The following is a 13,475-nucleotide window of genomic DNA, read 5'->3' as shown; positions in this document are numbered from 1 at the left end:
AATAAGCCAATCCCTCTGAGCGACGTAAGTTACACTGACCTAAGCGCGATGTGGACAGCGCTATGTTGGCGGGAGAGCTTCTGCCTCTTGTGGAGGTGGTCTCATTATACCAACAGGAGAGCTTTCTCCTGTTGGCATCGACGGGCCACGTAGCTGGAGTGTTTCTAGTATAGACTAGCCCTGAGAAGGCTCAGGACCATCTGTCGCTGAGTTCTCCTTGTCTCTCAGAAGGGTGGGTGCCAACTATTTAACCTCTCTTGAGAGTAAAGCATTTTCTGAGGTTACATTTATAATCCTCTCTTCCTGCCTCTCGTCCAAGCCTTGTAGTGCCTCAGATGTGCAATTTATGAGCTCAAGAATTGCTTAATTGCCTGATGCCTTGTCCAGCTGCTGCTCCTGCCACATGACTGACAACCAGATCCTCAGCTGGTGTAAATCTGCATAGCTCCAGTGAAGTCAATGGATTTATGCCAGTTTACACACAAGGATCTGCCCCCAGGATCATGGAGGGAGAGTGTGTGAAAGTGGGAGGCTGGGACTGGAAGATACCAATGAGAAACAAAGTGAGACAAACTGATTGCTGTTGTAACTCTATTGGACTCAATGGCGTGATGATAGGGATGAAATTGGCCCAGTGATTAATTTTCCAAGGTTCGTTTACTGACATGGGAGCTATGGCTGTGGAGCTGGAATTGTTACTTATTGTAGGGTAGTGTCTGGAGGACCAGTCTGAGATCAGGGTCCCATGATGCTAGTGTCACAGTTCAGGGAGGCTGCACCTGTATTCCCCCGCTATGGTCTAGGGCGGGCACCCACTCTAGGCTCCAGGCTCCCCAGCTATCACCTCTCTTGTGTAGAGACCTGTGACACTCTCCCTCCTAACCAGTGTTTTTCCAGGCTGCACAGTTCCCTACCTGTACTGTCATATCCCCAGCAAGTCAGACTGCATAAGCAGGGCAGTTTTGCCTTCTCTTCAGAGGCTATCTACAGTGTAATTGGCCATAGTTAGTCTGACACACAGCTCTTTCTAAGCAAGCATGTTTATTCTTAAGGTAAAAGCACTATAGAGGTAACATTAAAATAATAAAAGAATGATAATTAGCTTGCCAGAGATCACCCCAACAAGGGCTCTGGCAGGTGATCAGTCCTTTAAACCCCATCAAAGGTTTTTTCCCTGTGGTTACAAGTTTCATAACAGCTGTTAGCTCAGAACAAGCACCCCCCGGGAATCTGAGTCACTCCTTTGTACAGTCTGGGTCTCTGAGCGTCAGAGCCCACAACTAAGTCATCAGCCAGACAATGGTCCCCTCCTCAGGGAAAAGGTTCTGAAGGTTGGGTCTTTGCATAACCAGAGTGAGTAATTTGCATTCACCTCCCCCCAGGTGTTTCACAGGAGAACCCCACTTAAACTTTGTTTGTCTGGCACATTGTTTAAAAGAGTCCTTTGATGCTCATACCACTTCCCAAGGTTTACACGGGCCAGATCTCCCCCCGAGAAAAGTTACCTACAATCCCACAGTAATACATAGACTTTGCATTTCAATGCAGTGAACTGCTGCGACACTTAATCTTAATTCAGTAAGGTTTGTCCAGGTCGTTGCCATCCCTGTCCCAACAAAGTGCTGTACATACACATAGTAAGAGACACTCCCTGCTCCAGAGAACTGATGGGCTAACCAGAGAGAGAGTGAGAGAGAATCGGAGGTAGCCATATTAGTCTGTATCCACAAAAACAACAAGGAGTCCAGTCCAGTGGCACTTTAAAGACTAACAGATTTATTTGGGCATAAGTTTTCGTGGGTAAAAACCCCCCTTCTTCATATGCATGGAGTGAATATTACAGACGCAGGCATTATTATCCTGACACATGAAGAGAAGGGAGTTACCTCACAAGTGGAGAACCAGTGCTGACAGGGCCAATTCAATCTGGGTGGATGTGGTCCACTCCCAATAATTGATGAGGAGGTGTCAATTCCAGGAGAGGAAAAGTTGCTTTTGTAGTGAGCCAGCCACTCCCAGTCCCTATTCAAGCCCAAATTAATGGTGTTAAATTTGCAAATGAATTTTAGTTCTGCTGTTTCTCTTTGAAGTCTGTTTTTGAAGTTTTTTTTTTTTTTGTTCAAGAATGACTACTTTTAAATCTGTTCTAAAATGTCCAGAAAGATTGAAGTGTTCTCCTACTGATTTTTGTATGTTACCGTTCCTGATGTCCGATTTGTGTCCATTTATTCTTTTACGTAGAGGCTGTCCGGTTTGGCCAACGTACACGGCAGAGGCGCATTGCTGGCCCATGACGGCATATATCACATTACTAGATGTGCAGGTGAATGAGTCCCTGATGGTGTGACTGATGTGGTTGGGTCCTCTGGTGGTGTCACTAGAGTAGATATGGGGACAGAGTTGGCAATGGGGTTTGTTACAGGGATTGGTTCCTGGGTTAGTGTTCTTGTGGTGTGGTGTGTGGCTGCTGGTGAGTATTTGCTTCAGGTTGGGGGGCTGTCTGTAAGCGAGGACTGGCCTGCCTCCCAGGGTCTGTGAGAGTGAGGGATCATTTTCCAGGATAGGTTGTAGATTGTTGATGTGCTGGAGAGGTTTTAGCTGAGGGCTGTACGTGATGGCCAGTGGTGTTCTGTTATTTTCCTTGTTGGGCCTGTCCTGTAGTAGGTGACTTCTGGGTACCCGTCTTGCTCTGTCAATCTGTTTCCTCACTTCTCCAGGTGAGTATTGTAGTTGTAAGAATGCTTCATAAAGATCTTGTAGGTGTTTGTCTCTGTCTGAGGGATTGGAGCAAGAGCGAGGGGATTGCTCTGTCCATTTCACAGGGTGAGAGCTGTGGCCCAGGGGAGTGAAGTGACTTATTTCACAGGCATACAGGGAGCTCTAGGCACAGCTAGGAACTGAACCCCGATTTCTTCAATCTCAGTCAAGAGCTTTACTGGGTCACAAGTCCTCTTGCTCTGGGCAGTGCTCACACCTGGTGCTGCCTTCACATGCCCGTCCTCCTCCTACCCCCCACTCTCCCTGAGGTGGGGAGCAAGCTCAGAATACCACAGTGTAAACTGCTGGAACATGAGGGAGAGTGGGGTTAGTGTGGGGGGCAGACTCAGCGCTCCCCTGCAAGCAGTCATTGTAATGAATGCATCTCCTTGGGAATCTCCAGGAAAATCGGAGTCAGTCAGTTCTCCAGAGGAAAATACTGAACTGGTGAAGTTAACAGCACAATGATAACCGCCTACCTTTGATAGCAGAGTTATAAATTGAGACCAACCCACCTTCCTGGCATCCCCTGCTACCTTTTGGGGGCTATCTAGGCCAACAAAAATCCCTCTGCGTAACCAATCCAGCTGTTTGAAGGAGCGTACAAAGTCCAGTTCTGTCTACATTGCAGTTAAACAGCCAGGGTTGGCCTGCATCCGCCGACGCGGGCTGCGGGGTTGTAAGGTTGCAGAGTAGGTGTGAGGGCTCAGGCTTGATCCCAGAGCTGGGCTTCCATCCTAGGCCCAAACGTCTACACTGCAATTTTTGCAGCCCAAGTCAGCTGACACGGGCCAACCGCAGCCGTTTAATTGCAGCAGAGACATACCTTCAGAGGCCTTGGCCATAATGTTGCTGCTTGAAATCCACCCCAGGGCAGCCAGGATGTCTAAGAATTGTTCCTCTCTCTCGTCGCTGGGTAGCTTCTGTGAACTGAGTTGCTCTCAGGTCTGATCCTACGAGGGATTGGCTATAAAGCAAAGTTCTGCTCTGCATGCAAAAGCTCAGGGCTTAAATTCTCAAAGTATTTTCTGGACCGCTTCTTCTCCCCTCCCATGCTATTAAAATGCCCAGGGGGTTTGAAAATATTTACCGGCGCTCTGCTCCGGACAGCTCCAGCTCAACTTAAGCCCTGCAAATGCCCCTACAGTGCAGAAGGGCTCAGAGCTGGGAGCCTGGTCCGAGTCCATCTCCAGGGCACATCTTGTAAACAGCCATTGCCGTCTGCAAGAGAGGCCAGGGATTGAAAGGGCCCGGGGGCTGAACTCCCCCCTCACTCTTAAGTTGAGGGATACTGATGGGGCCATGTGGGGCAAGCTGCTGCTGATGTACCTGTTAAATCCAGCACTTCAGACTCCAGGGCTGTAAACTTGTCACCTCTCCCCGGCACTGAATGCACATGATAAAATGTTAGCACTCGAGGGCCAGATCCTTAGCTGGCCTAGTTCAGTGTGGCCTCCTCGGCTTGGCCTTGAGTGCCTGGTGAAGGAGAAGTGGGAGAGGTTAGTGTCTCTGCTCCTTTGTTCGCTGTCCAGCATCTACCACAAAGAGAAATTTCTGCCTTGCAGCTTGGCAAGCTGTGTGGTTTAGTAGACAGGGCTGCAGGCTAGGACTTGAGAGACCTGGGCTGAGATTCTGTTCCTGGCTCTGCCCCTGATGTGCCATGTGGCCTTGGGCAAATCACTTCACATTGGCTTCCCCTCCCCCATCTTGTCTGTTTGGCTTGTGAGCTCTTCTGTACAATACACACTAGTTCCTTGAGGCCTCCAGATGCTACCGTAACCGTAATGCTGCTTTTGAAGTGCCTAAGGCCCCTGTTAGAGGCATGACAGGGAGCAAACCCGAGGGATGTGCAAGGGAAAGACAGTTGTTATGGTGCCAGTCTGTACTGAGGAAAAGCCCCTCCACAGAGTCATTTACTCCCTCTGCTTTTAGGAGCAATAGCCGAGGTTTGGGCTTCTGCCAGCACTGCGGGACTGTGTTTGCTTTTGGGAGGCAGAGGCAAACAGACACAGTGGTATAAATAGAACGGGTCTGGCTATTTTAAGGCTTTGGTTGCATGATGTGTGTTTTTTTAAAAAAAAAAAAAAAAAGGAAAAAAGGGGTGGGGCGATCTAATGTGTTAACTGGAAAACCAGGCTTCGGGGGACAGAGGCGGCCAGAAGATCCGACACTCTCAAACGTCAAGCCACCATTTCTTGCGGCAGATACCCCCCCCTTCTGGGATGGATGGGGCTAGAAGATTTTCCTCCTTTTGTTCATTTCATGATATACACCCCTCTCGGAGACTTTCCGCGTCCTGGGTCCTTTTTGAAATCCCGCATTTCTCCTTGAAATGGCGGCATGTTATGTTCTTGGCAATGTTGGTCTCATTTCAGAGTAAACCAGACCAACCAATTACATTGTTATAAGTGAGATCAGAATCAAGCCCTGGAAAGAGAAATAATGTCTGAGGTTTTAGAGGCCTTGGGGTGTGTAAAGGGGAAATTAGGCTGCTCTCCTTTTACTTCCCGACCAGTAATTGGAATCCTCCCATGACCATGCAGGATCTGAAATTATGGCCCCTCCCCTGCTGGTCTGTACCTGTCAGTTAAATAAACGCAATTAATGCCTATCAAAGAGCTCAGATTTTTCCAGCAGGAGTTAAAATTAAGCCTATTGTGAGAGTGATTTTTAAATGCGAGGCAGAAATCGTGGCAACCTGGACAATGAGGCTAGAGAATTTAGAAAACTTTGGGTTTTTTTCCCAATGTGGAGTGAATTTCAATCACCACCGCTGTGTGGATCCGCTTATGGTGTGAGCAGACGTGCACTGTGTATAAATGTCTGACTTTGGGTGGGCATACGCAATGTACATCCCAAAGCACATGTTTTGTTCTCCTCAGGCGATGTTCCATAAGGTGCTTGGGGGGATGTTTTCCCCTGCCCTTTGTTCACATGTTAAGCCTCTCACCGCAGCTGGTGTGTTAGTGATCATACGGGGACAGATCTACAGCTGGTGTAAACTGGCACGGCTCCATTTACACCAGAATGGGATGGGCCTGTTGTGAATAATGGCAAGTGTACCTGGGCAGGCCAGAGACAATGGAACAGCTGGTGTGTGTATGTTCTAAGTTCAAATTGTTAGCTACACACCTGTATATAACAACTTCAATGTGCCTTTCCAACCTGCCTCGTTATTGTGTGTCACTGGGGAATCCTGCCAGAGACAAGGTGGTAGGAGAACAATTAGTCATAATACTGAGCTCTTAGATAATGCTTTTTATCCATAGATCTCAGAGTGGACATTATTCCTGCCTTTCAGTTAGGGAAACTGAGGCACAGAAGTGATGTGAAGCAGCTCCCTGAAGGTGCAGGTTGGTAGCAGTGCCTGGAGCAGAACCCAGGTGTCCTGCCTTCCAGTCCAGTGTCCTGTGCACTGACCCCCATTGTTTTTGCTGAACCTGGGGCTCAATTTAGCTGGTTTAGACAATGCTGATTGCACATTTCCAGTTGTTGTTTTTTGTTTAACTGACTGTGACTTGTAACCACTGAAGGAGACCCCTATTCCCTCCTCTCCTCCGGAAATGAACAATCAGGATTATCATGCTCCTTGGTACAAAGAATCAACCATTAGCAAACGGAGCTAGGAGCAGACATAAACCACTGACCCTTAACAGGGTGGGAACAGAGCCGGCACAATTGGAGAGTAAGAGAGAGAGAGAATATTGGTCAGTGTTCATGCCTATGCGAGGTAAATAAAAGAGGACGAAAATCACATTTTAATACCCTGCCATATGGAAGCAGAGGCCATTTAGCAGCCTAGAGGAAGATGATGTTTGCAGTTTTGGAGTGGCGTTTCCATGAGCCGGTCTCAAAGAACGGGAGTATGGGAAGGATACTGGCTTAAAGACTTCCTCTTGCCTGAAGCTAAGAGTAGATGCCAGGGGATGGGTCACTTGATGATGACCTGTTCTATTTGTTCCCTTTGAAGCACCTGGCATTGGCCACTGTCAGAAGAAAGGATACTGGGCTAGATGGACCATTGGTCTGACCCAGTATAGCCGTTCTTATGTTTTTCCTTTCCTTCTACCCCAGGGATCACTTGTAGGACTAGTCAGAAAAATGTTGTCCCCCCTCTTTCCCCCTCCTTCCCCCCCGCCTGCCTGAAAAATTTAGACTGTCAAGAAACCGGAAAACCCAAAAGTTTGTAGGGTTTTAAATGTGACCCAAAAGCAGAAGCTTTCTGCAAAAACTTTCATTTAGTTGAAAACCCAATTGTCTGTCAAAAAACCACTGAAGCGGAAGATTTCCGCCCGTTTTAATCCCGTGCATCTTTATTATCAGCACCTGCAAATCGCTCTATTCTCCAGGTCGTGTGTCCTGCCCACCACTTCCCTCTGTCCCTTCTTTGTGCCCATCTGCTGCTCTTTAACTAGGAAGTAGAGCTGCTCTTGCGTAAAACTGTCTTATTTTTCTTCCCCTCGACGTCGCTAGAGATGGGGCTCAACCAAAACCCTGTACCTGAGCATCCCCGGTTTGGGGGAAGATTTAGATTCCGATCCGCTCTTCAAAGCTGCCCCCCTTTCTCTGGAATGGGTTGTGCCATAACTCCAGCTTGGAACATTCATGCTGAACCTTGAGCGGTTTCAGATCCAGACTTGTGGCTCAGGCCCATCTCTGCTCTAAATGTCTTTGTGCTGTGACGCAAGCTTTGCAGTGTCGTTAACGGGTCCCAGGCATCGGTGAATGGCCTGCGAGAACTGTGTGTGCGCTCAGCCCAAGGAAACAGGACTAATCCCAGATATCACTGGACAGCTGGCACAAGTGATTTCCATTCTCCTCCTGCCCTGGACCCATTTCTCTACAGCGTGAAACACGATAGTGATCCTGTTCGCTCCCCAGCACAGCAGCGAGTGCCACTGTGTGATAGACTTCTATGCCTACCCAGTCCCAGCAGTCGTGTCTGGATGCAGGGCTGGTTATACAGGCTGCACTGAAACTGCCAAACAGAAGCCCTTTCGCTTTCCACAAACTCCTGGAAAATACACACGGTTTAAATCTTATCTCCACCCTGGTGCCAGAAATCTACTGGAAGCTTAATTTAAAAGGAACTCAGGAGCACTACACTGAAAAGGAAGGGCTGGAAAACTTCTTTCCCTTTCAAATCGAAACAGCGGAGACAGGTGATGCGTGTTTTAATTTGCGTTTTACGGTTGAATGAACTCTTCTGGGTTGGATCATTAACATAGATAGTATCATCATCAGGTGTGTTGCTCCTCAGTGCCAGCTCTCCCTGAAGGTTAGCTAATAGTGGACCTGGGACCATCCACTCTGACGGTGTGTATTTAAGACGGGGGTATTGCATTCAGGGACTTCCACCTGGAAAAAATACATTTGGGCTGATTCTCGCCAGTTTTGGCTCTTTTGTTAACCTGATGTGAAATGTTGCCATATCGGAGGTAAGTGGCTCTGGGGCGCTTAAACTGGTTTACAACTGAGCCTAATGGGCTGACGTCACCGGAGGGGAAGGAAGCGTTCCTCGGTAAATTAGAATGTTGGCCACGCCTAATCCCGGATGAAACACCAGCCTGTGTTTGCTTTCCGTTGCCCCAGCCAGTAGCCCAGCTCCAGCCAGGTGAGGTGGCTTTAGAGGCGAGCGAGGAAGCCCTGCTGTTTAGAAACCCTTTCTCACAAGGGTGTTTGGAGAGCACAGGAATAGAGCTGGGAGGCTCTCTAGATGTGTCAGCGTCTAGTGGCAGGTTTGCTTCAGAATTTGTCCCCCTCGTTGCTCAGGAATGGCACACAGAGGTACTTGAATCCAGCATTTGCTGCTAGAAGAGGCTGGGTGTTCCAGCAAGTCTATCTTTGAATTAGGGGCCTGGTTACAAAAGCAGTTCACCATTGTTAGCCCTCTGCTGTCTGAATGCTCCCTAGGAACGTTGCCCACATTAGCAGTCAGTAGCTGCAGTGATAGTCACTCGCTCATGCAGGCTTTTCTCCTGTTGGTCTGAGCCCCCCTTTTTTTCTCTGGGTACATTTCCCACCATTCTGTCCTGCAAGGTGGGGCATGGAAAAGGGGCTGGTAATTTAGAATTAGGCAACGACCCTTTTATACCAGGACAGAAGCCTTAATCTTAAGGCAGGGGAGGGAGTAGAAAGTGGGGAACTTGGGTTCCACCAACGTCCTGGAGTTTCTTTTTCAAAGACCTTAAAACGGCCCTTCCTAAATCAACAGAAAGCTCTTCCTGAGTTTCCCGGAAATGATGTGAGACCCAGACTTTCTATTTCTACCACCACATTAAGATCACAATACACAGGAAGTTGAGTAATTGCATATGAAGCCTTCCTCCCTCTATGTAGCTGGTTCAACCCCAGCCTGGGTCAGTGCTGACCCAACATCCTTATCAGTAGACAGATGTTCGAGGCTTATGGGCAGTGAAATGTGGCTCTCTGTCCAGTTCTTCTTAGTGTGCAGGTCTCGATGTCACCAAAACCAATGTTACATTTAACACAAATGGGCAGTTGTGTTGGCATTCTCAACAGAGAGGCTAATGGCTGAATGGGCATGAATAGGGCCCTACCGAATTCCTGGTCCATTTTTTCATAGATTTCATGGTTGTAGCATTTTAAAAAGCTTGAATTTCAGGGTTTCAGATATTTAAATGTTCAGTTTCACAGTGTTGTAACAAAACATGAATAAGTATTTAAAAACGGCAAAGTATATGTAAAGCCCAGACTTTGCATGTCTTAAACTGGGGGTCCCGACCCAAATGGGGATCACAAGGGGGCAGCACCGAAGTAAGGGTGGCAATACTGTGACCCCCTCCCCCGATAATAGCCGAGAGTGGTAAAAGTACACAAGACCAGATTTCATGGGGGACACCAGATTTCAGGATCCGTGACACATTTTTCATGGCCACGAGTTTGGTGGGGCCCGAGGCATGAACCATTCATTTTACCCTCAGAGGTGCTCCTGTCTGCTTTGTACCTGCCCTGTGGCTACACAGAGGAATTTCAATTGCCTTGTCCAGGCACAAAAATTGAACCATACTTCTGGAGTTTAAGTGATACGACCCACCTAGTATGGATGCAGTTTTATCTACTCTGGTGAACTCATTCCTGTATGGAAAAGGACACCGGCTACACCAGTATAAAGCACCTTTATACTAATATAACCATAGGCACGCTAGGGGTTGTTCCAGTTCAATCTCTGTTTTGGTAACAAGTCACATCCCTGACCAAAATAGCTATACCAACACAAACCCTGTGTGTCGGACGGGCCAAGGGGCCATCCTTTTTCATTGGCAATAAAAATTCTTTCCTAAAAGCATGAACATCTGTACAGTTGTTTGCGGTTTACCGCCCTATTCAATGTTTCTAATTTTTAAAAACCAGATTTTACAGCTTTCAGAAAGCGTCAGCTCCTAGACTCATAGACTTTGTCAGAAGGAACCATTGTGATCATCTCATCTGACTTCCTGCACATCGCAGGCCACAGAACCTCACCCACTCCTGAAATAGACCCCTAACCTCTGGCTGAGTTACTGCAGTCCTCAAATCATGGTTTAAAGACTTCAAGTTACAGAGAAATTCACCATTTACACTAGTTTAAACCTGCAAGTGACCCATGTCCCACGCTGCATAGGAAGATAGAAAACCCCACAGGGTCTCTGCCAATCTGACCCACAGGAAAATTCCTTCCCAACCCCAAATTTGACGATCAGTTAGACCCTGAGCATGTGGGCAAGACCTGCCAGGCAGATACCTGGGAAAGAATTCTCTGTATTAACCAGTTTTTGGGTTTTTTTTAGTTTAGATTTTGATGCATCACTGGTTTTCTTTCTTATATTATTGTTACTCCTTGGATTATTAAAATAGAATATTTAAAATCTAGTTTACTGTTCATTTATTGTTGCATTTCTCTCAGCTTGGACAATGAGAATAAACTAATCTGTTTTGCTGGTTAGTCTGTTTTTCAATCATTCACTTCTAGGCTCTCAGAGCTGGTTAAATCTTCTTGTGATCAACCTTTGAATATAGTGGTGGTTGTTGTTGTTAAATTTTAGCAAAAACAACAACATTATCCAAAAAGTGTTGGCCAGGAGAAATCTTTTAAAAATGGTCTAAGTCCCATTTCCAAAAGTGACTTGGGCCCTTGAGGGCCTAAATCCCATTGGCTTTCAATGAGACTTGAGCCCTGATTTTTATAATTAAGTAGAGATTTTTGGCTGCCAAACAAGAGATACTTTAATACAGACTGGTTTTTCAAAGGGTGGAGGTTCAGCCCTTTCTGAAAATCCGGCTCCTTTCAGGCCCTGGGGATTGGGCACCCAAAATCTCTTGTCACTTTTTAAAATCTTGGTTCTTCAGTGCCTACGTCACTTTTGAAAATGTAACATAGGCTCCTAAATAACTGAAGACTAGTCTAAACACAATACTACTTTGGCTAGAGTTTGTTTGCACAGTCCCTAGCGTGGGTGCAATTATACTGGTATAAAGATGCCTTGTACCAGTATAGTTCATTCCCCTTCCCATACTGGAATAGTTACACTGACATAAAGCATCGTTTATGCCTATGTAACTGCATCCACACTGGCGGAAGCTGCACTGGTTTAACTGTAGCAGGAGAGTTAATGCAGTATAACAGCCCCGTCTCCACCACCACTCCAGTGTGGGCAAGGCCTGAGACTCTGGAAAATGTCTCCCCCTCTCCAGTGCTCATGCACAAGACGGCAATGTCTAAATTACAGACGCTGCCAGAGAATGTTTTTCTTTGAAGTCCTTTCAGTCCGATTTTAAAATCGATGTAGTGAAATAGCATCTGTTGGCTTTCAGTGTTGCTCTTCGGTGGTATAAATGTGGTGGGACAGTGTTCCATTGTCAGATACGCAAGGCTACGGGCAGCTTTTCTAGCTCTGTGTTTGCCGGCCTGCCGTGCCAGTTCCTGTCCCACTCGTGGTGGGAGGCCTGCAGTCTCAGTTGGAAATTACCTCCAGTGTTGATATGCCCCCATGAATAGCTTCCTTATTAGGATAAATGTTAGAGCCTGACCTGAGCCTCTGTAGATTTGTGTAAAGGGTGTAGCTGCTGACTCAGATACCGGACTTGCTGTGTGGTTTTTTTTGTTTGTTTGTTTGTTTTTTCTAGGGTGTGGCCAAACCATCCTGTTCCAATTTAACTGTTGGGTATAGGACACACATTGACTTATTTTTAAATGCCAGCACACACTTTGCGTCTCTGCAGCATCGTGGCAAGAGCTTAATAGAAGTGGTCAATAAAGTCTCGTTTCTGTTCACTAGGATCTTCCCAGAATTGCTAGTCTTTCCACCTCCTTCCCTCGATGATGATTGTTGTTGGCGCCTTTCTGCTTCTTATTTCAGATGACGTTGAAGCTAGACAAATGACAGAAACAAGATGCACACTTTTACCAGTGAGGGTAATTAACGTTGGTAAACGTTGGAATAATTTACCAGGAGTTGTGGTGGATTCTCCATCACTGGAAATATTTCAATCAATCTTGAATGTTTTTCTAAAAGCGATGCTCTAGTCCAAACAGGAATTAATTCAGGGAAGCCCTATGGCCAGTATCCTACATGAGGTCAGACTAGATGATCACAATGGTCCCTTTCAGCCTTATGACCTACAAATTATTTAGTGTGACCTTGTCTATAACACAAGCTATAGAATTTCAACCAATAATTCCTGCAGTGGAGGGAATTCTTTTTCCCTCATGCACGTGAACACTGAGCCCAGAAACACATGGGTGAGCAAGAGTGTCTCTCTTTGAGAAAGGCCTCCAAACTTGATGGAAAAACCACGCCCCACTACATTCACTGTTACAAAAAAGAAAAACCCTCTTTTCAATTTTCTAACTTGGAGCTCTTGGACTTTATTTTTTAATCTGCTGGGTTATAATGTCTTCCGATATCAGGAATCTTCTCTCTGGTCACTTGGGCCTTGATGATGTAAACATGAATAGAAGACACAGACAAAATATCAGGATGGGAAGTCCTGTGTCAGGATGGAGCTCATGTAAAAGGCTCAGACTCTGGGTATTTTGGGAGCTCTGCTGCTGAAGCCTGAGCTGACGTAGTATTGCTTACGATAAGCCCGCTGTTTGCTTTTCTGCCATGTCTGACGCTTCCCTACATTTCCTTGTCTCCCGCAGATTGCCTGGAGTTTTTCCTACTGGAGTCCATGGCGTATACATTAAGCCCCTCTCCTGCTGGGCCTATCGGGACCCAGTACTGTGTTTGCAAAGTCGAATTATCCGTGTGCGGCCAAAACCTTCTGGACAGGGATGTGACCTCCAAATCTGACCCGTTTTGTGTCTTATTCATAGACGTCAATGGCAAATGGACAGAGGTGAGTCACACATTGTCTACCCTATGCTGTTTGTGTGTTCATGGGAATAGTCCCACTGAAGCCAATGTTGCTACATGCATGAGTGAAGTTATGCATGTCCTTAAATGTTTGCCTGATCAGGGCCTGAATGGACAGGAAATACAGAGTGGAGAAACTGTGGCACGGAAGGGTCAAGTGACTCCATTTACAAATGTTCTCTAGACTGAATGGCTCGATCAGTTAAACCCCACTATTTTCACAAACTTCTATGTAATACATTCCTATGTGGTGTAGTTTTGATTTCATCTGAATTCAGTAAAAAGGGGTAATAAAATGAATGCTATTTAAGGAGGGCTGGGTGAACAAGTGCAGGTAAACCAAGAAATCACCAGAAC

At 46.6% G+C, this 13,475-nt stretch overlaps 1 protein-coding gene across 3 annotated transcripts in view; it reads left to right on the top strand.

Moving 5' to 3' along the window:
• CPNE2 (copine 2) overlaps positions 1-13,475 on the top strand; it is a 159,384-nt gene that overhangs the window by 27,377 nt on the left and 118,532 nt on the right. For all 3 annotated transcript variants that reach the window (XM_077831263.1, XM_077831265.1, XM_077831264.1), the window contains exon 2: positions 12,905-13,101. In XM_077831263.1, coding sequence (XP_077687389.1) covers positions 12,934-13,101 — 168 coding nt within the window. In that variant the 5' untranslated portion in view covers positions 12,905-12,933. The remainder of the gene's footprint in view (positions 1-12,904; positions 13,102-13,475) is intronic.

Source organism: Eretmochelys imbricata, chromosome 12, assembly GCF_965152235.1.
Source record: "Eretmochelys imbricata isolate rEreImb1 chromosome 12, rEreImb1.hap1, whole genome shotgun sequence".
NCBI lineage: Eukaryota > Metazoa > Chordata > Testudines > Cheloniidae > Eretmochelys > Eretmochelys imbricata.
The sequence above is the reverse complement of the archived record's forward strand: the minus strand, read 5'-3'. Positions and strand labels throughout refer to the sequence as shown.